The following is a 25,486-nucleotide window of genomic DNA, read 5'->3' as shown; positions in this document are numbered from 1 at the left end:
CTTACTTTCTCAATTCACAGTGCTAGATACTATGCTAATATTACAAGTGTGCTTTCATTTGAGAATCCTCCCAGGAATGAAGCAACGGTTAATAGCCACATAAGCATACACTTCATATGGGTGGTTTTTTTAGTTGCTTTTGGCAAGTGGAAGATGCTTGCTTATTATTAAGTACATTTCATCCTGAAGTAAGGGTAACGGTGACTATGGGGCTCCGTCTCCCTGCAGCGACCCATTCTCTAAATGCTATATTCAAACAGGGCTGCTTAGAACAAGCTGCCATTAGAGGCTGGCCAGTTTGGTGAGTTTTCCCATCAGCTTCCCCTTTGGGTAATGCCATAGAGCCTTTTGAGATTCAGAAGTGTTCCAACTGTTTGAATCTTGCCATTTGTAAATGAAAAAAAATGTTAGATTTGCATTTGAAAAAAGAATTCAAGTGTGTTCATGAAGGCAGCTTATATCTGCTGAGCCCTTTTTATTCCCCAGAACATGTGGTTCTCAGCAAGTTCTGGACCTCCCTGTACCATACTCACACACACACATAAACAGGCACAGAGCCGTCCTGATTTGAAGATTTTGGTAATGTGTTTTTGAACAGGGCATAAAAATATATCTCTGTAATTACATGATATTTAGTGATTAGATAATTATGGATAATTGCATGGGGTAGTTCTAAGTGCTAAAGTGTTACCATAAGATCTAAAATGTACAAATTGCATAATAATTATTCTTGGGAGTTATTTGGTAATTCTGAGCATAATTATCATGTGATCTGCAGTGCATGTAATTAATGCATAATCACATGCATTTTGCCTTCATAACTACTTCGCTCTTGTTATAAAGCTCTTTGTCATAACATTTGAGTATAAATATAATGTAATTGGCTCCCAGATACAGCACATTAGGCCCCATGATAATTGCCTTCAGAGTAACAGTACCCTTATTTCATTACAAACGTGTGGCTCTTAGGCAGGCTGGAGCTCCAAGGAGCCCGAGACGTGGCGGTGAGGAGCAGGAGGGCGGATGAGTGGTGGGTAAACGTGTGCACATTTGGGTCGAGAATGTCTTTGCTACGACCAGGACCTTTCCATGAGAAAGTCTGCATCTTTTGCTGGGGACAAATCCGTGAAATGTGCTCCTGGTTCAAGGGCGCCTTGCTGTCCAGCCACACCACCACTGCGCCTAGTGTTTTTCATCTGGCAAAGCACCCATCATGTTTCTGGTCTAGATGTCTCAGAAGGCGGGGATTTCTAGAAGGAAAAGACCTTATTAGTAAACCGCAGTGAGCGCCTTGGCATTGCGGGAAAACTTGGAAACAGCAGCAGTTTCTCCTGTGACTGAAACAAGAGCTTTGCTCACCTTCCACGTTGATAATGCAGCTTTTGCATCTGTCCCCAGGCTTCACATGGCAGGATGACTACACCCAGCACGTGATGGCCCAGGAACTCTTGAACCTTCCCTCCCCGCAACATCTGGACGCCTCCAGCACAGCCAGGTAAGTAGATGCGGTTTATGTCTCCTTGCTCTCTGGCCACGGCCAGCGTCCATCAAGCTTGTTTTTGTTTGAACCTATTGTCTTTTGGGTGTAGAGGGACCAGAGAGTTGGAGAAGTCCAATACGGAGCAGATAGGTGCTTTCCTTTCCTCTGTGTCCTAGCCCAGTGGAGCCAGATGCATTGGCGTAACCCTCTAGCCAGGGGCTGTCCTCGTTGACAGACCTCCCAAGGGCCCTGTCCCTTTCCCAAGACCCTTGGAAAGCCCTGCATCTTCAGAGCCTTGGTTGGAAGCAGAGAAGTCAAGATTTCTCATTTCCCAGTAAGAATTTATGTTCTCTTTAGTACAAAAAGCAAAATTAAATCCTGGAAGTTTTCCCACTGCCAGAGCCTAGCAGTGCTGCGCTGAGTGTTTCACTCTGCAACATCTCATCGCCTCCTCGCGGCGCACCGTGAGGGCTCCTAGTCTCCCACGTACCCTTGCAGGGAAGGAAAGTGGGACACAAGAAGTTGGAGACTTAGCCCAAAGCAGACAGGCCACAGTGAGCCAGCTGGGATTGTCTCATCCCTCAGCCATTGAACTATATATTCTTCAAGTGTATAAAAAGTGAAAAGGCCCTTTCCCAAAGGCTTAGGGAAGTTGGGAAAGTCCTTTTTTCTTCCCAAAGAAAGAGACTATTTGAAAGTTCAGTTAGGAAAATCTCAGTTACACAGAAACGTGGGCATGTGCCTTTAGCTCATGTTCCTCTAATAAGTGAAGGAGCTAAGCCACCAAGAAGTTCATTTCCGAATCCAGGGAGATTAGGTGAGTGAGCACGTGTAAAGGACTTGTGCACACTGAAAACACGTTCCCATGTTAGCTCTTCTCCAGCCAGACTAGGAGTTTCTTTAGGTGGAAAATGTGTCCTTCTATGTCCTGCGCCCAGCTGTCAACCTTGAAGCCCTCCTTTGTCAGAGAGAATATGCCATTAGAGTCTGTGAGTGTGTGTAAGACTTCTCTGTAAGAAAAAACAACCAAAAACCAAAGTCAAGCTATCTTGAATTTCCATTTTTGTTTTAGATGACTTCATACTCTTTGCACTTGTCTTTAAATTGCCCTTGGGCATTTCAGTGCTGCCCACTGCTCCTTCCTTCCTAGTGAAGATTGAACTTCACTAAGATGAGGGGCACTGTGCCAGGTAACCTTGAACTCCACCATGAGCAAAGGGTAACTCCTTGGACAGCTGAGGTGAGAGAAAGACCAGAGCACAGCATCACCCAAAGACCTACGTTTGCAGACGAGGTGAGGCTGTTGAACAGACACCTGGATGACCACCTTCTTACCAATGTCAGTATTGTCATTTGCAAAAATTGCCAGCTTTATTATGAAAAGCGACACCTTATCTTTGTTGCTTTTTAATAAATAAGATTAAAAGTTTAAAAATATTCATATTAGAGATTGGAATTTTCTTCTTTGTGGATTTCCTATGCATGATCCTTGCCCATTTGAAAAGTATTTTTTTATTTTTCTGTTTTGTTTCTTTCAGTGTAGAGCCTTTATATTTGAGGCTAGTAACCTTTCACGTATCCCGTCTTGTAGAGGTATCTTTTTGGTCTGTACCGTAGATGACACCAGTAGAGTTGCTAATGACAACAGAGTGCCCTTAGCTCTCTCTAGGCTGGATTTTTAATCTCTGTCTTTGAGAGTGTTGAACCTAAGTAAACCAATCATCCCAGCTCTACCAGCAGAGCCCTATTTTCGGAGGACTTGATGGGACGTTCTCCACATTCCTGTCTGTCTCACCCCTGGCTCTGGCCCCTGAGGGACGGTGTTCCTAGGCTGTGTCAGTAGGTGCCCGTGTCCTCAGGCTGGGTCTGGGTTTGGCCAGTGGGATTCAGCCCAGCTTAGAGGGCAGAGAAGAGGGGGTCAGGATGGCAGCGGGACCTGGGCAGCGCGTCTCCTCCCTCCTGTTGGTCTGGTGGTTCGCCAGGGTCATCTCTGTTGTGCCTCTCAGTCCTGTAAACAGTGCCTTGTTCAGTTACACGGACATCCTGCTTCAGGGTCCAGTCTGTTTCCTGATGGCACTCTGCCTGACAGACAGTCTCAGCAGCAGAATAGAGGCACGGATTCCTGCCATCGTCTGGCTCCCGCCTCCTTGCAGCGAGGGTCACGGTCAGACGGTCACCATGGTACAGACAGTACTTTTCCCTCTTTTCAAAACTTTCTGCAAACTCTCTTTAGCATTGAGATGATCTGTTGACCAGTGTACGTACTTTTTAATAATCTTTCTCTGTAGGTATATCTCATAACACTTCATTGTCTTCCCAGACTATTGGTAAAATATGCTCACAGTTTCTCTTGTGTAAAATTGAGGCATTTGTATTTTTGCAGAGAGCTATCATCGTTTTCACAGGGACTTCCACATTTGTTAACTTGTGATACATAGAATTGGATTATAGTTTAAAAATCCATTCAACATGTAGGTAGTGGTCACTCTTCTCATTTTTAGCATAATTTTTTTTCACACTTTTAACATGATTTTTAAAATTACTTATCTCTTGGATTTTCTTACTGTCCTTACACTTACTTTCTTTAAAATGGTTATTTATTTACTTTGAGAGGGAGAGAGAGCATGCATGTGCACACATGAGTGGGGGAGGGGCAGAGAGAGAGGGAGAGAGAGAATCCCAAGCAGGCTGCATGCTGTCCGCACAGACCCCGATGTGGGGCTTGAACTCACAAACCGTGAGATCGTGACCTGAGCCGAAGTCAAGAGCTGGACGCTTAACTGAGCATCCCAGAACCCTTAGACTTGTTTTTTATAAAGCTTCTTGAGTTCAACTTTTTTTCATGTTTCTACTTACTCATTTTTTTAGAAAGTAATGAAATTACAAAAATGTGTGCATTCGCTTTGGAACATAGTTTTCGTCCCATCCTGTGACTGACGTCTACTTGTTTGCTTTTGCTCTAAATCATCTGTCACTGTAATTTTGTACCTTTTGGAAGTAGCTAGTGCCTGGTTTTTCATGTTTATATTGTTTTTAAACTTGAAATTAGCACTTAGTTTATTTCATTTTAGTCAGACAATGTGACCTGTTCAGCTTTTAGTTTCTGGAGATTTTGAGGTTTTCTCTGTGGCCTATTTTATACCATCGTGTTATTAATTTTCAATGGATAAAGATATCATACCCACTATTTGCAGGGTACAGGTTTTTTACATATAGTTGATGATTCTATATAGTTTATAATATGTCCTTAATTCTATTTGACTTACTGAAATTTCTCAGACAAAACTGTTTCTGTAAATTTTCCTTTCGTTGTTAATATATTTCCCTTAAACACTGAGGCTCTGACTTTTGGGCACATAAAGGCTGCTGCATTACATCTCTATTGGTGATCGCTGTACCCATGGTCACTTCCAAAGGGTGCCTTTGTTGACTTTAATGGTTTTTGTCTTGGATTCCATTTTTCTAAAATTAGTATTGCCATTCCTGCTTTTTCTTTTTCATTCGCTGCCTAATTGATCTGGCTGTCCTTTAAAATTTCACCCTTTGGACTTTCTCTATTTTACACGTGGATTTCCTGAACGTCAGTCGGCACTTTTGCAGCCCCCTGGACAGCTCGGTGAAGGCCCTGCTGTCCCTGCCTGCTCCCATTTCCTCTGTGGAGTGCGAACTGTTTGCTTTTGTTGTCTGTAGTGTTGTGACCATCACCTTCTTGGTTTGCAGATATTTTTAAAGTGCAAGTTTCTATCATTATTGGTGAAGAAATCGGTATCTTCCACCTTATTACGCTTCTGCCTTCTTTCCCTTGTCGCCTCTCTAGGCGCTTCTTCTGACCCAGGGACCCCCAGCACCTGGCACGTGCCTTTTACCAGGTTGACATGTGGTCACTATTGAATCAGTGAAGGAAAGACAGAATGAATGATCTACTGACACTTTTGAACTATTATGTGGGTAACCACACCAACCAAGAATCCTTCCTCACTTTCTTCATTCCATAGGGCATTTCTAGAGCATTCTACACTTGATAGATTTGTCAGTATCCACAATTGGCCAGTGAGATATACTTGGCATGCTTCATACAAGACAATTAACCTTCAGAGAGATTAACTTGCCTGGATGGTTTAGAATCACCTTCAGGAAGCCCAGCCCTGCTTCTGTGCTGCCCACAGTAAGCACTGCATGTGAAACCCAGAAAGTAGGCCCATCAGTAATTAGATGCCGGACGTAAGGAACGGAGGGGAAGCGTGCGGGGTCACTGAGAACGCAGGAATCTGAGCCTGCCCTTTGCTGGTTCTCCTGAGAGCCAGAGGAGGTGAGCAGGAGGCCCGCGGCCTGTGTGGAGCTCTGGTGAGTCACACAAGACTGCCCGGGAGCATTGTGTCAGGTGGTCACGAGGCTTCTACGTGAAGAGTGAAAAGGTGGTTTCTCAGTAGCTACCACGACTCACACGAAAGGAGTGAGAACAAGGCTCACTGCCTGCTCCCTGTAAAGATTTCGTTCCTAGTCTGGGCTTTTTTTTTTTTTTTTTAGCAAATTTTCTAAATTTTACATTATTCTAAAATCTTACATTCTAAATCTTACATTATTTGGAGCCTGAAGGTCTGTGCATGCATGTGAGAAAGAAGAAAATACTGGAGTCCTAAATGTAAAGTGTGTTTGATCTTTTAGAAGTGGAAAATGTATACTTACAAAGTTTTGACCGACTTCGAGCTGAATGCCAGGCTAAGCCCATTTGCAAGTTCGCTGCTCCAGGCTTGCCCCACGTAGTGACGGCAGACTCTTCACTGTAACATATTACAGCATCACAGACAAACCCACTGGCAACAGACATTCCAGGAGGATGAACAAGACAACCGAAAGGCACTTTTACGAGGTTAGCAATTCGTGACGGAGAAAGACAAACTGCCAGAGAAGTGAATCGACTTCAGTTAAAATACATGTCGACGTCATAGAACATATTTCCTCCCTTCAATAATGGCCGAGGAGACGCCAGCCATGGTTTGAGGTCAAAGTACCATGAAGTCCTTATCACCTGTGAGGTTCACTATGGTGTAGCTTGAAAAGGCATCAGAAATAAAAGCAGGACAACTTTGTCAATTGAGGCAATTAAACGCAAACAAGAGGATTTTCTGTTAAGTCCTAGTTTTTATGAAATATGTACAAATACCACACCAACATTAATGATCCATTCTTGAAAACCAGAATTTCTATGTGAAAAACCTAGCCAGGATCCTGTTCTCCATTCCTATAAGTGGGAAGTCTAGAATGAGTCACACACCCACCTAAAACCCCAATACATTTCCTGAAGTGTGTCAAAATCACCCTGAAGACCCACATATAAGTAACAAACTGTCATGTTTCTGTAAAATACTTAAGACACTGCTTCCTGGTCACTAAAAGTGTAAATGGCTACTAACAAATTGAGCATTTTATTTGCTGTAACTCAACCTCACCCAGCCTGCAAGACATATACACAGACCAGACACACAAAGGTAGACACACACACAGATGCACACAGGCATGCACACACACACACGGATGCACCAGAAAGGCACACACACACACACAAACACAGACATATAGACACGTGTAGACACAGGGCCCTGAATGGGGGAAGTTGACGCATTCTCAGGCCTTGAGCTCTGTTCCCCCTTCTCCTGGGTTTATGGCCTTTCTTTCTTTTTTAAAATTTTTTAAGCTTATTCATTTTATGAGAGAGAGAAAGCACAAGCCACTCTCTCTGCCTCTCTCATGCTGACAGTCTGCACTGTCAGCACGGAGCCTGATGTGGGACTTGAACTCATAAACCGTGAGATCATGACCTGAACCTAAGTCGGACGCTCAACCCACTGAGCCACCCAGGCGCCCCTGGGGCTTACGGCCTCAACCCTGTGCTTGCAGAACTGATGGCTATTCTGTTTACATATCAAAATGCCTTATTTCTAGAATTACCACAAAACTTTCTCATAGTTGGTGCACTTACAAATAAAAGTGAGAATTAAATGATTACTTAAAAGCAAAGTCTCTCCAAATACAAAAGTCAGCACAGAAAGGATGGGAAGAAATGGAAAAAACAGCAGATGAGTCTATGCCCTTCCTGGGTGCTGTTTTTCTAAACCTCATGTTGACATTGTGTGAGCTCTACCCGCTTTCCAGCAGTCTGGGATATTCTTGTTCAACGTCAAGGGTACTTCTGGCAGATAATTAAAAAAATACAAATTTAAAAAACCGGTATTTACTTACATGAAGGTCAAATGCATTTAGTAGCAAAAAAAACCCACCCACATATGTGGCTATGTAAATGTCAGAGCTTATAATTGCTTATAATTACTTATTATTCAAAAATCAGCTGCCACATTTATTGAACATCCACTACAGAGAGCACAATTTGAGGTTATATACAGTTGCCATGGGAAACGTGTCTGGTTCTTTCTACACAAACAGTATTTGTGGTTGTCAAGGAGGCCTAACAGACTGGGAGTATGATGTCTTCTATAATCTAAAATGAGACACTTTTCTTTCAAAAGAAAAGTAATTTGATCACGCCCCCCCCCTCTCCCCCCCCCCCCACTACACCACAATGATCACTTTTGTTATCTTGAATTCACTTTCGGTGATAATTTTTAGGTTGCACAGGAAAGGTGTCATTTAACAGGTTAGTAATGTGAAATGTGAGCGTTTTGGGCTAACTCTGCATCGACCCAGAATTTACCGTCTGTATCCAAGTTCTTTCTTTCAGTCAACACGTACTCTTTCAGTGCCTGCTGAGTTAGGCTCTGCGTAAATTCGGGGCTTTGGAGCAGAGAACGTGAAGAATATAGAGAAACACGACCCCTTCCCTCAAGCAGCTTTCATTCTAGTGAGAGGATATGTAGCAACAAAAAGTACATATGAAATAAAGAAGGTCATTTCAGTCAGTGATAAAAGCTACAAAGAATTGAAGGTAATGTAATAAGCAATGAGTGGAACACACCTCGGGTTGGATGTGGCTGGGAGGGAGTTTCTGAGCTACGAGGTGAGTGAATGTCCAGGGAAGTGGAGTGTGATTGGGGCTTTTACCAGTTAGTGGTGTGACCTGGTGAACTTTTCCAGAGGCCCCCATGGCTTCCAGGTGACGGAGGGGACAGGCCCCCCGGGGCCATCACGCACGGCTGCTCGTGACTTACATGAGGGGGACGTGGACGGGTTTGGGGGGTCTCTGGGTCGGCCCGAAGGAGTGTGTGATGTGCGAGTGAGGAACAGAGACGAGGGAGAAGAGAAGTGAGCCCTGTGGGCTACGGCCGGGGCACAGGTGGGTGATGTTGCCGTTGGCAGAGATGTGTCAGTGGGCGCAGCGAAGCCGGCCGCAGACAGCGTGATGTGGGAGGAAAAACAGACTGGCAGGTAGCTTCTAAGGAGAGGGAACCTGGACTTGATGGTCTGGGAGGTTCTCAGCCTCTCCACGTTATACACGGTGCCAGTGTTAGAGCTCATCGTCAGACAAGCTCCTTGCAGGGATCAGGGCATCAGAGAGTTCAGCGACACAGAGGGGTCTCTGAAGAGAGAGCTTGCTGCTTAGTCTCCTGCCCCATTTAGGGTGCGTCGTGGCCCTTTGGGGGCGGCTGCTTTGCTCAAAGCAGGGCCGTCAGCGGGCTGGGAAGTTCCGGTCGGCGGGTCCAGGCTGTGAGATGGGTGGGCACAGAGGTCAGCTCTCCAGAGCCAGGGCTCTGGGAGGCTGTGGGTAATGGGAGGACTGGGGGCTGATCCGGACGGGAGGCCACTGAGGGGCCAGATGAGTTTCCTGGATGGGTTGAGGCCCGTGACCCTGACTTCCTGCCGGTAGGGGTGCTACCCGGTCGCTTCCTCTGTGCCTCTGGTTCTGGTCATGCGCAGCCTGTGCAGAACGCCTCTGTCTGCTGGGCAGTTGGTCGTTCTCTTAATGACTTTGAGCATGAGTCCAGCGGTTGCCCTCTCGCCTCTCACATCCGTGCTGGATCGGTCAGCCTGCATTTCCGGCCTCGTCCTGGCCTCCCCTCCTGGACACAGCCACGGCCTTTCTGGCCGGCACTCGGGCGTGAAGCAGCGTCTAGCTTCAGAACAAGCCCCATTTGTGTCTCGCTGCCACGTGGAAAGAAGGCAGAAAGCTTCTCTCGGTCATTCCTGCTGCAAACCTGTGTGCCTGGCGTGGACCGCACACACAGATGGTGATGCGTACGTGGCTCTTCCGTAGTGCCAGCGTAGAAATGTTTGGCACTGCGTCAGTTTCCTGCTGTGACAGATCACCACCGACCTCGTGGCTTACACGGTGACCGCCTGTCACCTCGCAGTTCCCTGGGTCACAAGCTCAGCCTGGGCCTCCCTGAGCCAAGGCCTGTGGTGTCGCAGGGCGGCCCCTTCAAGAGGGCCGGGCTGGAATTGTTTCCTCCCTTTTGCGCTCTTCCCCGCCTTCCTGGAGGTCATCCTGAACCTCATCACTCCGCCACCGCCTTCCACCTCCTCGCCCTCTGTTAAGGACCTGCGGCCACACTGGGGCTCCGGGGTAACCCAGGATCAGGCCCCCGTCTCAGAGTCAGCTGACCACGGGTCTAGTGCCATCTGTGCCCTGGGACCCAGCACGCTCGTGGGCCCCGGGAGTCAGGAGGGCACCTCTGGGTCACTCTTCTGCAGCCGTGAGCAGCGAGCCATCGGCAGGTGCTCCCTGCATCTGAACAGTCATGTATGTGGGGTGTTTGCTGAGGCGTTGGGGTGCGGTGAGACCAGGGAGGGCTTGATTTCAGGGCTCTTTCTACTGTATGTCGCTGGGGGAGAGCAGCCTTCGCCTGTGGGACACCCACCTGCCCTGTCTGTAACGAGGTCGGCTCTCGGTTCCGCTGCCTCGGCCTGCACTCGCGGCAGCCGGGGCTCGGGCCTCAGACCCGTTCTCGGCTCTTGGTTTTGCCTTTGCCTCCTCTGCCTGTGTTCCTTCCTCCCCAGCCTGTTCCACTTCCCAGACCTCAGACCCCCTTCCACGTGAGCCTCTCGTGTTGCGGGCCCGCCGCATAGCCCCGCCCTCTGCTCCTAGGATCGGCCTTGCAGCAAGTCCTGGCTGCTTTCCGTCTGCTGGCCTTTGCCTCCCACCCCGGTGCTCAGAGAGGCCACGATGACCTCTCCAGGGGCCCCTCATCAAGTGCCCACGGTGGCTTGGAGACGCGTCAGGACACCAGGCTCGGGGGGGCGCCTGAGAGATTCAAGTCCAAGGCTAATGTGCGTCAAGGAGGCGGGCCTCACCCTCTGGCCCTGAGACCCGTGTCCTTGCTCAGGCTCCAGGGTCGTCCCGCGTGCATTTCTGTCATGCGGAGCAGAGGGCCAGGCAGCTAATTGACATAAACAAATGTGCGACTGGCTCATAGTTTTCTTGTGTGTTTCAGAACCTCGAAGCAGAGTGTGGATGAGGACAGGAGGTCCAGTCTGGAGGACGACGGTGGTCTGGCCAGGGCTGTCCAGCGCTACCTGCCATACCTGGAGGCCCTGTCCCGGGCTGTTGCCCCAGACGTGCGCCTCCGCACAAAGCACAACAGGCCGTCAGCCCAGGTGAGCCTCGGAGCTCCGTGGTCTGGGAGGGTGTCTTTCACCTGCCACGTGCCCTTTTCTCCAGTGTGAGTCTTTGGCATTTCCTGGTTTCTCTCCTGAGTCCCGGACTAGTATGTGGCACAGGGACGGTCAGGGCGTGTGCAGAGAATGCTCCTGGACCCTGCTCAGAGGTGCACACGACACTCCAGCAGTGGCTGCCCACCCACTGTCCACACGGAGCCAGTCAGCAGTCCAGGACCCTTAGGGGTGAAGGTCTTCAGGATGTCTTCCTTGGAGCAGGCTCGGGCGCTCTAGAAAGCCACCATCAAATACAGATAGGGCACCTACAGGCAGCAAAGAGGGTGTTTCCTCCTTTACCGCCTTTACAGCAGTGGACGCTCAGTTGTGAGGGAGCAGAACCGGGACCCTGAATTTGGTTGGGGTCAGGGGGGCCCAGGGGAGCCTGCTGTCCTGGTGAGTGAGCCCGGGACTGTGCTGGGGTCAGGGGAGCCCAGGGGTGCTCCCATCCTGCTGAGTGAGCCCGGGACTGTGCTGGGGTCAGGGGGACCCAGGGGCCCCCATCCTGGTGAGTGAGCCCGGGACTGTGCTGGGGTCAGGGGAGCCCAGGGGTGCTCCCATCCTGCTGAGTGAGCCCGGGACTGTGCTGGGGTCAGGGGGACCCAGGGGCCCCCATCCTGGTGAGTGAGCCCGGGACTGTGCTGGGGTCAGGGGAGCCCAGGGGTGCTCCCATCCTGCTGAGTGAGCCCGGGACTGTGCTGGGGTCAGGGGGACCCAGGGGCCCCCATCCTGGTGAGTGAGCCCAGGACTGTGCTGGGGTCAGGGGAGCCCAGGGGTGCTCCCATCCTGCTGAGTGAGCCCGGGACTGTGCTGGGGTCAGGGGGACCCAGGGGCCCCCATCCTGGTGAGTGAACCCGGGACTGTGCTGGGGTCAGGGGAGCCCAGGGGTGCTCCCATCCTGCTGAGTGAGCCCGGGACTGTGCTGGGGTCAGGGGGACCCAGGGGCCCCCATCCTGGTGAGTGAGCCCGGGACTGTGCTGGGGTCAGGGGGATCTAGGGGACACCCCATCCTGGTGAGTGAGCCCAGGACCGTGCTGGGGTCAGGGGGACCCTGGGGGGCCCCCACCCTGCTTAGTGAGCCTGGGACTGTGCTGGGGTTAGGGGACCCAAGGGACACTTGAGCCCAGGACTGTGCTGGGGTCACACTGCCAGGCCTGCCTCTCAGGAAGCCTCTACATCCTGGGCTCGCCTGCCCTAGGTGGGCATCCTGTGTGGTGCGGAGGGTCTAGGCGCCGTGCTCTTCGGTAGAAGTTCATTTTCTACCGACACTACATGCCCTCAAGCCATTCTGGGATGCTCAAAAGGACATTTTAAAGAGACAGAATCACAAATGTCAGCTGTTTAGATGGAAAAGAATGACTACTTGTTAAACTGGACTTACCAGATTTTGACTCACCTGGAGACAGCAGGGACAGTCAGAACCAGGGGCCTCATTCATGCATCCCGAGGAGGGGGTTTGGGCAAAGTGCTGAAGTCCAGGGTGATCGTGGACATGTTGGGTTTTGGCAGTGATGTGCACAATTTTTGCTGGACATTAGTTATGTCCACTGGGATTTGACATATTTTCCTTTCTATGAGTGACGCATGACTGAAGGTCCCTTTCCTCTGAGGCTCTGCTGGGGTTTCCTCAGAAGATTTTCCCCAGAAAATATGGGGGATGCAACGTGTGTCCCCTTTTCAATTATTTTCCTGTCAAGAAGCCACTGAAGTGATTAAAGCCCGCCCTGGGCTGAGAGTGTGTGCAGCGCCCATGCAAGGTCCTTTCGAGGGCACACTGCTGATGAGGCCCGAGTCACCTGAGGACAGCAGTGGACTCTGAGCGGGCATGTCAGAACTGGGGCTGCGGCCCCGCAAGGTGAGGTCAAGTTAGGTGTGGGCTGAGGTGCAAGGTTGGTTCAGTTCTGCATCTTATGGGCAGAGCCCAGAGAAAGGACGTCTGTCGTCCGGGCTTCTCTAGGGTCCTGTTACTTGTGTCAGCCCCTCCTCGAGGTCCTTCACCGTCCAGCCCTCGTTTCACAGTCACATTGGGATACAGAGGCCCTGTGGGGAGTCCTAGCACCGGCCAGGGCGCCTGCTGAGGCCATGGGGTTCCAGAGCCCCCAGGCCACTTTGAGAGGCTGCTGGGAGCTCCTGCACAGTCACATTTCTGTCCTGGGTCGTGGGAATGTGTTTGCCCAGTTCGTGGCATTTGCCATAACGGATTCAGTCCTCACAGACGAGCCCCTAGCAGGAGAGAGTAAGATAATGCAGGGCGGCCCCCACGCTGCAATCGGCCAGTCCCACTCCCGCCTGGACCCTTGGCCGGCTTCTCATTGTGGGCCGTAACCCCGTCTGAGCCGGATCCACTTAACACTTTTTTCTAGATGTTGAACTTAAGATTTTTTATTCATTTATTGAGACTGAGCACTTTCTATGAGCCAGATGCTCAGCTGGATACCGTGGAGTGAGAGGTACAATTGTCAAGGACCTTTTCCTGGGTGTTGGCCGGGGGCCAGACATGGTGGGTGAGATTCTGGACACTCTGGAGGGCATTCAGAACCAGTTCCCACCAGTGCCGTGTGGCCTCAGGGAGGCCGCTCAGCTTCTCTGCCCTCGGGTCCTTGGCCGTGAAGTTGGGCAGTAAAACGGTCCTAGAGTCACTGTGAGGAGAAGCGAGACAATGCACATAGAGGTCACAGCAAAGGCTTGAGTCAGGCCATTGTTAGTCCTAACCTGTCTGCAGAAACACAGTGAATGTAGGTCTGGAAACCGCCTGCTGGTTCTTGCGGGAGCCCTGTCTCCCGAGGAGACCGCAGCTGAGCTCTGGGTGCCCAGCCCCGCAGAGCGCCCAGAGCCCGAGCGACTCACCTGTTGACTTACTCTGCAGTGCTGGGGAAACCAGCTTCTCCCAGTCCCGAGGATGGGAGACTGGAATACATACAAATGTGAGATCACTCGTTTGTCCTCCTCCTTTGTCCCCCGATGTATCTTTATCAAAAGGAACATGAAGCCTCATGCTCAGCCTTGGCTTCTGTAATGGAGACGTTGCGTCGTGTCCCTGGGTGTGGGACCCAGAAATGGTTGTGGAGGCAGGAAGGGCAAGACGGTCCTTACAAGTTCCCGAGACCCAGGAGAAGCTTGAAAGCAACCTGCCGACGTTTCTCTGGGAAGCGGCGCCCATCCCTAACCAGTCTGCGGCCTTCTGTGCCGGGGACAGAAACGGAGCAGGAAGGCACACAAGCTGGAGCCCAGGGTGTTGGCGAAGCTTCATCAGGTGCCCGCCGGTGCCGCGGGGCCTCATGCTCATCCTGAACCCAGCACCATGTTTCCCCTCCTGCGTGGCCATCTCCTCACTCAGCTACACGCTGGGATGACCGTCAGTTTAGAACAGAAGTTGTTGCTCCTCGGACAAGGACGGGCATGGACGGCCTGGGTCCTCTGCCATACTGCCTTGCTGTCCGCACCTGCTGTGGGGTAACCTAAGAGTGTGACATCAGGGACTCTGAGACTGTCACATGGTCTATGCCGGCAGTGTTGGGGGCAGGGGAGCCGTGGCAGAGCTGGGGCTGGGGGTGTGACCCCCAGGTGGGTGAGTGACTCTGCCAGAGCCGCCCAGTGTCCTATTGGGCCTGAGGTTGGGGGGGTTGAGTCTGTAGCCCCCAAACGCTGGTCAGCGGGATTCGCAGCAGAGTCCGTCCAGCCCCGGCTCACTTACCTGGCGACTCTGACCCCGAGCATCTGGACAGGCCTCCCCATTCTGCACGAGAGTGTGACCTTCCAGAGCCCTGAGGTTGTGGGGTCAGTGCCTGTGACTCTACCCTGGGGCCCTCGGAGGCACAGGACGACCGGCATCCATCTCAGGAGACAGGGTCTGGCGCTCGCATCCCCACACACTCCATCCGTCTGACTCTGTCTGCCGAGCACGACTCGCATAGTCCTTAACCGCCCCCGGCAAGATGGCCACACACTGTGGTTCATCCGGGCAGGCCTCTCCCTCACACGCGTCCCGGGTGGGGTGCTGGACCCTGCGGCCCCCCTGCCATGCGGCCACTCCAGCACAACAGTAACGAGCTGATTCAGAACATGAGCACTTGGTGGCATTTTGGGCTTAGGCTTTTTTCTTCTGTGTTGAGATAGATGGTTCTCCGTGTTAAAGACTGCACGAGAACCTAGAACTTGTTATTTTTTCTGTCCAGTGTCCTCTCTCTAATGAACAGAGACTGGATAAAACACAGGAAATACATAATCAGATGTTTTCAACGCGGCTGTGCAGACGTTTTTGCCACCTTGCGGGCTATCAAACAAATATCAAGAAAGTTGACTTAACTCCAGCCATACGGATAATTGTAGCATAGACGTGGATTAAGCCCTCCAAATGAAAAGCAGAGATGTTCAATTTTTTTTAACTTTTTAAAAAACTCATTTATTTATTTTGAGAGAGAGAGAGTGGGAGTGCACATGCACATGAGCAGGGGAGGGGCAGAGAGAGAGGGAGAGAATCCCAAACAAGCTCTGTGCTGACACAGAGAGATCATGACCTGAGCTGAAACCAAAAGTTAGACACTTAACCAAATGAGCCACTCAGGCACCCCCAGAGATGTTCAAATTAATAAAAACAGAAAACAGATAACTATGTTCTACTAAAGCCAAAACACATGATATTAGAAAGACATACATAAGTTGGAAGTAAAAGCATGGAAAATATACACAATGGAAACTCTAAATATCAGAAAGCTGCTGTGATGATGTTAATATTAATCACAATACACTTCAAGACAATTAGCATTATCAGAGATAGAGCATTTTATAACAACCGAATGATCAATTCATTAAAATGACATAAAATCTTTTCTATGAGCCTAATGTCAGCACTTCAAATACATAAAGCAAAAATACAAGAATACTAAAAAGAGAATTATGCAAGTCTACAATCATTTTTAGAGATTTTAACTCTCCTCTCTCAGTAACTTCTTATACAAATAGGTAAAATAACATTAAGGATATAGAAGATTTGAACAATACCATCAACAACTTAACCTGACTGATATTGATAGAATGATAGTATCTAAAAACTGCTGAATATACATTATTTTCAAGTATACATAGAATATTTCCCAATATAGATCATGTGCTGGACCATAAAATAAGTCAATAAATATCAAAGGATTGAAATCATACAAAGAAAGATAAAGGAAAAGAAAGCTTTAGATCATTATTCCTCAGAAATATAGAAGTAAAAATTATAGATAAATTTTAGCAAGCAAATCCAACATTATATGAAAAAGCATAATACATGATGATATAAGGAGATTGTTTACATATGAAAATTAGTCAGTGTAACTCACCATATTAACAAGAAAAAGGAAAATTGTATGATAATCTTAAAAGATGCAGAAAAAGCATTTGACAAAAGTCATCATCAATTCATGGTAGAAATCTACAACTAACATCACACTGAATGAGGAAGGACTGAATGCTTTCTACCTAAAATCTGGAATTCGGCAAGGAGGTCTGCTCTTGCCTCTTCAGTACTGGGGGTTTTAGCTAGTGCAATAAAGTAAGAAAAAAATAAAAGGCATGCAGATTACATGACCACCTTTGCAGAAAATTTGGTGGAATCTACCAAAAAAGCTACTAAAACTAGTAAGTGAGCATAGTAATGCCATAGAATACAAAGTCAATGTACAAAAATCAATTATATTTTTCTATATAACCACAAACAATTAGATATTAAAATTCTGAAAAGTTACTTACAGTAGCATCAAGATTGTGAAGCAATTAGAGAGAAATCTAAGAATATGTGTAAGGATTTGTACACTGAGAATTAAAAAAAAAACATTGATGAGAGTAAAGAAACTCTAAATTAATGAAGATACATATATACCATGATCGTGTGTCAGAAGGCTCAAAAGTGTTAAGGTCCCCCATACTGATGTATAACTATGACAGCAAAGTACAATCCATAAGAAAAAAATTGATAAATTGGACTTCATAAAGATTAGGAATTCTCTTCTTTAAAAGATAATGATAAGTGAGTGAAAAGACAAGTCACAGGCTGGGAAGAAATATTTGCAAATAATACACCTGAAAATACTTTTCTCTACAATGTATAAAGAACTCTCAAAACTTGTTAAAAAGAAAGAGAGGAGGCAAATAAAGAATTGAGCAAAAGATTTGAAAAGACACTTCACTAAAGAAGATAAATGGGTGGCAAATAAACTCATTGTTAAATGTTCAACATCATTGTTTATCAGGGAAATAAAAATTAAAACCATGAGGAGATGCCATCACATGCCTACCAGAATGACTGAAATTTAAAAGACTGAGCACACCATATGTTGGCAGTGGGGTAGAGGGACTGGAACTCTCATATTCCGCTGGTGGGAACGTAAAACAGTGTAGCTACTTTGGAAGCATTTGCAGTTTCTTAAGAAATTAAACATATGCTGCTCCATGATTTAGCCATCCCACTCGTGTCCAAGATACATCAGAGCTTTGTCCTTTCGGAGATGGTATGTGAATATTCATAGCAGCTGTAATAGTAATTGCCAACAACTGGAAAAACGCAAATGCCTATCAACGAGTGAATGAATAAACAAATTGGGTTTGATCTATAAAGTGGAATGCTACTCAGAAATAAAAACGAATGAATTACTGATGCATGCCATAGCATGGGTGACTTTCCAAATAATTATGCTGACTGAAAGACAGGAAAAAAGTACATACTTTTATAATTTTATTTATACAAAATTTTACAGAATACGAACTAGTGTATGAGTTGCAGGAGGAAATCTGTCGTTGCCTGATGATGTGGGAGTGGAGGGCAATTGGAAGGAACTGTTAGGGGACGAGCACACTCCTTGGGTGACAGTTATGTTCGTTGCTTTAACTCTGGAGATGGCTTCATAGGTGTATGGTTGTGTCCGCATAAATGTGTACTATTTATTGTGTGTCAATCACACCTTACTAAAGATGGAAAAGAAAAAGATGAGCAAGCCAACACAAAATGTGTAAAAGTTTTTAACGCTTTATTAAAAAAGATATACAAAGGCCAGTGAGGGCATTAAAGGTGTCAAATATGATTATTCTTTGGGGGAAATACAGCATAACACGCTGAGGAACTGCTACTTTGTGTCCATTAGATGGGCCAAAATTAACAAAAAAATAACTATGATACCACTGTTACAACCACCGTTTGGCAGTTTCTTTACAATTGAACATTCATCTGTCTGTGACGTAGCGAGAGAAAGGAAAGATGTGTTCACAGGAAGACTTGCATGCAGCTGCCCATGGCGGCAGCTTCCTAACAGCCCCGGACTGGGAAGCAGCCAGGCGTCCACCAGCAAGCCCGTCTTCTCCTCCATTTCTGAAGAGGTGCCGCCTGAGGAAATTGAATTTGGTGACTCAAGTTCCCTCCTGCCCTCTTCTTAGCTGTTCCACTGGGAATAGCATGTGCAAAGGTGCTGAGCTGTGAGGACCGTGGCCACGACATTGTATCTGAACCACATCTGTGATGCTCATTTGATCTAAAAGTTGCCTTCTCAAGCTATTGTTTCTCCTGACCTTCGGTGGGAAGCTGGGATCGTACGGTAGAGCTGTTCTTGGGGTTTGTGCCCGATATGCAGGAAGGGGTTAATCATAGTTACTGTGAGTACCACCCCCCATTCCCTGGTAGGCCCAGCCCTCTCCACTTACCGAGGCTCCAGTCAGCTTGGGGCCGAGCTCCGTGGGCAAACCAGCCTGTGTGTCACTCACTTGTTCATCTGCTCACCCAGTAGGCGGAGCATCTGAGGTGTGACAGTCGCGAGGGCTGGAGACCAATCTGCGACCTCACGGGGAGTGATCACGCACCGACAATCCCTCCCAGACCCCTGCCCTGTTTATTTCCTGGGTCCGTGTTTCTGCCTTCCATCCTGCTGAGCCCCGTGCCAGATCCTGCAGCCGGCCTTGCCCTTGCACAGCTGGCTTGCTGGTAGGAGAGGTGGGTGTGTAGACATACACAGGAAGCCACAGAGAAGCTTTGTGAGAAGTCGTTATTCGTTGTTTTTCTTTAGTGTTGCATTCTGTATGGGCAGAAGGCATTCTCCTTTTTCTTTCTCTTTTTGATCTCATGTCACCATGTGTGAGAAGCTACTCAGGCACTCTCGAGAGACGTTCACCTCTTCCATCGGGACTCTTTGGAGCTGATGGGACAGACGGACAAAAAGCCACAGCCTCGTCATGTCAGGCTGCATTGTACTTTCTGTAGACTCACGTTTATGAGGATGAGAAGTTCCCCGAGACCTTCAGTTTGGAGAGGGACACAGAGTCTGAGAAAGATGGAGTGAAATGCCTGCTTTAAACACTTACTTGGTAGTAGAACTGAAATCGGAACCCTGAGATTCTTGCCCAGCCTTTTCATGTTTATTTTTTATGCCAAATGCAAGCCCACCGAGTTTACTCCCCCAAACTCTGCGGAGCAGCAGACGGACTGCAGGGCGAGCCTGCTCCTTTCTATAGCGCAGCCTGAAGCCAGACGCCCAGGGCTGTGTCCCAGCCTTGGTTCTCACTTGCCAGAACTCTGTTGGCTTCGTATCCAAAAAATGCTGTAGTTTTGTGTACGCCATAGGCTTTTGAGAAGATCAAAAAGAAATAACACCAAAGAACAGCCTGGCACCAGCACTCAGAAAACAGGACCCATTTTGTGATTGTGATCCTGATGTCCTCCTGGTGGTTATATTAGCCAGTGGGCCTCTGATTTCATGCCTGGTACTTATCCAACATGGGTAGAAAATGGATCACAAGTCTCTGCTTCAGTCCATTCCTTTTGCCTGTTACTTGCTGAGTCTGGGGCTGTATGTAGGACAAGGTGCAGACCAGAAGGACAGCAGGTGCAGCAGGAATGACAGAAAGAAGAGGCAACGTGGGGGGATAGAGAGGCGAGGCGATGGCGCTGGCTTCGTGTCGTCAGCTGTCTCTAGAGCCATTCCAAGCTAGCATAGCGCAGAATCACTGTAGATATCCATCACTTACAGTCCACACCTCATGTTGCTGTCAGCTTTCTGCATAATTCGTTGATCCTGAGTTTAGAACTTAACATCTCTTCAACTACGTGGCTTTTGTGAACTCTGTAAAAAGTGTTTGGAGACTGATTTTTCTAACTGAAAGTACTACGTCTCAGCTGCAAAGAAAGACCAGTGTCTGTCCCTAAGATCCCCTGAAGGCAGACATTTCTTTTGTCTTGGCAACGATGCTGTCAGTAAGAATGACACCTCCAACCTATTCCCTGCACACGGGGCAGGCTGGACACTTAGAGCCTGAACACCTTGGCAGGACATCCTTCTCTCTGTGTTGAGAGGTAGGGAGGGGGGAGTGTCGGAGGGAGAGAGGGAGGCAGAAGTGGGCGAAGAAAGGAGGGAGAGAGGGAGGGGGAGGGAAGGAGAGAAAGAGGGAGAGTCAGGAGTGGAGAGGGATAGAGAAAGAAACAGAAACAGAAACAGAGAGACAGAGAAACAGAGACAGAGATAGAGGGAGAGGAAGAGACTTGATGACTCCCCCGAATCATCCTCCATGGCCTGAGCACAGAAAGGCACAGAGAAGTAATCCCATCTCTACATTAATGAATTGCAGGTGGAGGGTTCCTACGAGGCTCCCAGATCTGGCCACATCCGATGGCATTATGGGGTCATCTCATCAGGAAGCCTGTGGACAGCCCCATTGCTGTGTGTTTCGTCACCGGCAGTAAGCAAGTCTTGATCAATGTGCTTGTCAATGCTGCCTTCGGGCTGTGAGACAACCTGGAGAAAATGTTTGTTCTGTGGTCAAAAGATGACCCAATTTGAGTTTCCTAATTTGTGTTGGATCCTTGGCATAAGAGAATATCTGATAAGCATTAGTGGCCAGCGTGCAGACATGAGTCTCCTCCACTCAGTGTTTGCACGTGGGGCTCCGAGGGCCCCGAGGCCTTCCTGGCAGTCTGAACTCCTAATTTTACAGTGTGGGGCTGGAGTGGGCAGACTTCCGTGAGAGGAAGGAGGCCTGGCTCTTAGCTCTGGTCCCCTGGTCCTGGGGAGGCTGGGGGTATAGGGAGCATCCATGGCTGTTTCATTGTTTGGCAGATAGGGGTGCAGTGCAGCCTGCGGCTCTTAGGAAGTGTGTGAGCTGGCTCCAGGCGGCAGCCCTGATTTCCCCTCTTCCTTCCAAATTGGTATCACTAAACCTCTTTAATAATAAGCTTTCGATTATAGTTACATACGTCTGTGACATAACCCCCATTGCAGTCTGCAATTTGTTTGAAGACAGGTCCATGTTTGAGACAGTCTTCCCCCACAGAATGTAGGCCAGAGCTTGGCACACCGCATCACTGGTGCTTGGGATGTGCTGATGGCAGTGAGGATGGTGATGGCGGTGATGAAGGTGATGGCGGTGAGGGAGGTGACGGTGGTGAGGGAGGTGATCGTGCTCATAGTGACGATATTGATGGTGATGATGATGTCGGTGGGGATCATGGTGATAGACGTGATGCGACCGCCTACCATTTATCAAACATCTCTGAGCCATGTGCTGAGCACTTTAACTCACCTTTTTACTCCCATCCTTTTACCTGCTTTAAGAAAAAAAGGAACTATATTCCTAATTTTGAAGGTAGTAAAAGTGAAGCGCAAGGAGGTCGTCCAAAGCTATGCAGGTTCCACAGAGCTGTGCTGACAGGATCAGGCCAGTCTCCCCAAAGAGCCTTCTTTCCCTGTGGTTTTATCCAGTGTAGAAGGTGTGGGTGAGCGGGTGAGCAGACTCTACTTCTCATGTGGCCACACTGTGGGTTAAGGAATGTGCCTGGAGGAATAGAATTTCGGGGTAAATTTTATCAACTGTGGCAGTTCTCAGATGCCTCGTATACAGTGTACTTACCATACCAGGGATTCCCACACTAGATTTCTCTAGCATGTGTACCAAGAACCAATGTACCAAAACTGGCCACACCATGTGTTGGACAGTGGCAAATTGTTATACTTTTAGGCTGCTAATTTCCGGATTGGGGCGACTAAAGTCCTAAAAATTATTCAGCATTATTTTAGGGAACCTGACATCATAAATTTGTTGAATTGAGGCTTAAAACTTCTTCGGGGGGGCGTGGTTTATGCTCAGTTCATCTGTGGACTTCCTCCTGCTTTAAAGAAAATGAAGGCCTAAGGAGGTAAAGTAGATAATAACCCCAACGATACTAGTGGCAGTAGCCATTAACACGCTGTGCCAAGCAAGTGTTATCATCCCTGTTTTACGGATGACTTGGAGATTAAATACTTCGCCAAAGCAAAGCTCACTAGGTTTGTGAGATCAGAGGTGTGAGCCAAACCCAGGCAGCCTTGCCCCAGAATCCAGCCCCGCCTACTAGTCTCTCCTTCAAGACTTGAAGCCACACAGGAGGAGCCGCCACCAGAATACACTTCCTGCCGATCTCCCACTTCCCAGGACTCCTGGTTATTCGGTGGCACCCTCGCCTGGGCCACAGTGAGCTCCCCTGAGGACACCATCGTGCTGGCCTTCATTTACAGAGGACCTGGGATGATTTGTAAAAACTGATGCTTTCCTATGATTTCTACAGTTTACCTACTGAAATATTCTTTTTCCCTCTTTACCTTAATTTGGTTCACAGCATAAACAGACCCAAAGTAGGTTGTTTATCCCATTCCACTGCACAGGTTTCATTCAGGAGTGATCCACTGTGCACTGTGTTCAGCCTGGTTTGTCCTTTACCAGGGGCTTTCCAGTTCGACCATAATTAGAGGCTCTTTGAGCAGAAGTCCTCGGTTAGGCTGCATTCATGGCAAAAAGAGGAGAGAGGCTTGTGGGCACATTAATGAGGCATTTGGAGGCCTTCCCTAGCCCCCAGCACTATGACCTGACCAGGTGTTCGGAGACAGCCTTTCTGAACGGGAGTTCAGCCTGGGCTTAAGATTGACACTTACACCCAATTTGTGGGAAAATGCTGGAGGGGCTATTTGTGTGGTAGCATTTTATTTTTCTCTCCCTTTCTCTAATGAATCTTCCTTTCTCTTTTCTAAAGGAAAAGCAATTGGTTTCAGCTAGTACTTGGACAACATTAAACAATTTGGATGACAGCTAAAATCACATCATTTTAGAAATAAAAGCAATCTTAGAGATAATGTCCAGTCTCCTTCTTTGACAGATAATTGAGTCTCCAAAGGTCAAGTGATTTGCCCAAGTTCATATGTGAGAACAACAACTTAGAACCCTTATCAACCCTAGTTTTCTGACTTCTAACTTGCTACACCAAAGTCTATCCTGGAAGCCTGAACCCAAATATTTTTGAAAATAGCCAGACTTGGGAGTCTGAACCATTTGTCTTAGATTCAGTGATGGCTGCACATCTTAACTAGATCCGAAGGTCTACTCCCTATTGACTCAACATTGATGTTGTGGCCCAAGCGAGGTGCACTTAGAAAATGTGAATGGGCAAGATTTTAAAATTTTATGGTTCGTGGACCCATTCCATACCATGGAGGGAGCTCGGAGTAAGCCTCAAGACAGCCATAGCTTTTCTGAGAATCTCCAAGTTGGAAATTTCCGTGTTTGTCCATGAAATTCTGATGGTTCCACAGAGGTAGAACACTGAAATTTCTAACACTTTTGTAGCTATTCCAGAGGGGAGGACAACTGGGCCTTGGGGTGTCTAGTGGCAAAACAGTCTGTTTCCTCCCGGGAAAATGGGCTCAATGAATAAGGGGGACTTACAGGTGGAGGCTCAATGAAAGACCATGTCGGTCAGGCCACGGATTTGATGTTACATATAATCGTTAAGAGAAAGCCTGGCAGCTTTGATGTTTCAGAATATTGCTGTTAAAGGAATAGGCTATAAAGGTGATTCCAATAATCAGTAAAGAAAGGAGTTGTCGTGAAATAAAGACGGTAAGACAGGCAATATAGGTGCTTCGATCGTGGATGGAGAGATACTTTTGCAACAGTTCACACCAATTCAGGTGATGGAATCGGGCAGACATTTCTCCAAGGAAGACAAGGAGTCCATGACATCATTAGCCATCAGGGAAATGCAAATCAACACCCAGTGAGCTACCACTTCACACCCACTAGATGGCTGTAAGGAAACAGGTGGCCAATAACAAGCGTTGGCGAGGAGCTGTTGAAACCGGATTCCTCACACGTTGCTGCTGGGAATGTAAAACGGTGCCGCCATGTTAGAAAACATTTGGGCAGCTCCCAGCAAGTCAAGTGTGGAGTTACCATACTACCCAGCAATTTCACTTCCGGGCATGAACCCAAAAGAATTGGAAACATATGTCCCCCCAAAACTTGTAGATGAATGTTCATAGCACTATTATTCATAATGGCCAAAAATGAGAAACCACCCAAATGTCCACCAGCTGATGCATAAACAAAATGTACTGCGTCTTTAAAACAGTGTTTTCCAGCTGTGGGAAGGCATGCGGCACTGATGTGTGGATGCACCTCAAAAACATCTAAGTGAAAGAAGCCAGACACAAAGGCCACATGTTGTGTGATTCCATTTATATGAAATGTCTTAAACACACCAGCCCATAGAGACAGAAAGTAGATTAGTGGTTGCCTAGGGCTTCGGGGAGGAGGAATGGGGATGAGCACAAGGTTTCCGTCGGGGTGGTAAAAAATGTTCTGGAATTAAAGTCACTGTTGATGTTCACACTACTCTGGACATACTAAAACACTGAGTAGGATGTATTTTGTGGTATGTGAATTATATCTCCATAAAGCTGCTATTAGAAAACCACAACAATACAAATATGGGCCATAGAACTCGGTCTATCAGTGGAGTGAAAATTTGGGTGTGCATTTCAGAAATGTCGGTGCTGTTTCGTGCCTTGAAAATTGAGGTCAAATGTCCTTTCGACTGGCTGACATGGAGACTCACCTGCTATTGTTCTGATCTTCGGCCCCTGCAGGGTGAGGACCCCCTTGCTGACAGCGTGCTGACCTTCATGGCGCAAACGTCTGCTCTGACCTATGCTCCTGGCCCTGGGGCAGACTACCCTGGGGGCCGCCCACTGCGGACCCCTGGCAGGCTGCAGCCTGACGAGCTCAGCCCCAAGGTGGATGGCAACGTCAATAGGCAGAAACTGATCGCTGCGCTGGGCGCATATGCGGCTCGGAAGCCCCCGGCGCCCCACGGGGAAGGTGACCCGTGGCCACGAAACCCACTGCATGCACCGTGGAAAACACCAAGGGTCCTTTCGGCGCCGGTGGAACCCCGGAAGTGGCCTTCGCTTCCAGGAGACCCCAAACTGCCCCAGGCCATGAGCGATGGTAAGTTAGCCTCCACCAATCCCCGGGTTTTTGTTGTTTTTGTCTTTCTGGCCCCTGCCCAGGGCCAGTCCTTTCCACTCTACACATCCTTTGAATGGCTTCTGATGCATCAGTGCTGCCCCCTAGGTC

The 25,486-nt window shown here is 48.2% G+C and overlaps 1 protein-coding gene across 11 annotated transcripts in view; it reads left to right on the top strand.

Moving 5' to 3' along the window:
* PTPRN2 (protein tyrosine phosphatase receptor type N2) overlaps positions 1-25,486 on the top strand; it is an 809,627-nt gene that overhangs the window by 295,608 nt on the left and 488,533 nt on the right. For all 11 annotated transcript variants that reach the window (XM_042976545.1, XM_042976559.1, XM_042976565.1 and 8 more), the window contains 3 exons: positions 1,399-1,495; positions 10,864-11,026; positions 24,997-25,357. In XM_042976545.1, the coding sequence (XP_042832479.1) occupies positions 1,399-1,495; positions 10,864-11,026; positions 24,997-25,357 (621 nt within the window). The remainder of the gene's footprint in view (positions 1-1,398; positions 1,496-10,863; positions 11,027-24,996; positions 25,358-25,486) is intronic.

Source organism: Panthera tigris, chromosome A2, assembly GCF_018350195.1.
Source record: "Panthera tigris isolate Pti1 chromosome A2, P.tigris_Pti1_mat1.1, whole genome shotgun sequence".
Classification (NCBI taxonomy): Eukaryota; Metazoa; Chordata; class Mammalia; order Carnivora; family Felidae; genus Panthera; species Panthera tigris.
The sequence above is the reverse complement of the archived record's forward strand: the minus strand, read 5'-3'. Positions and strand labels throughout refer to the sequence as shown.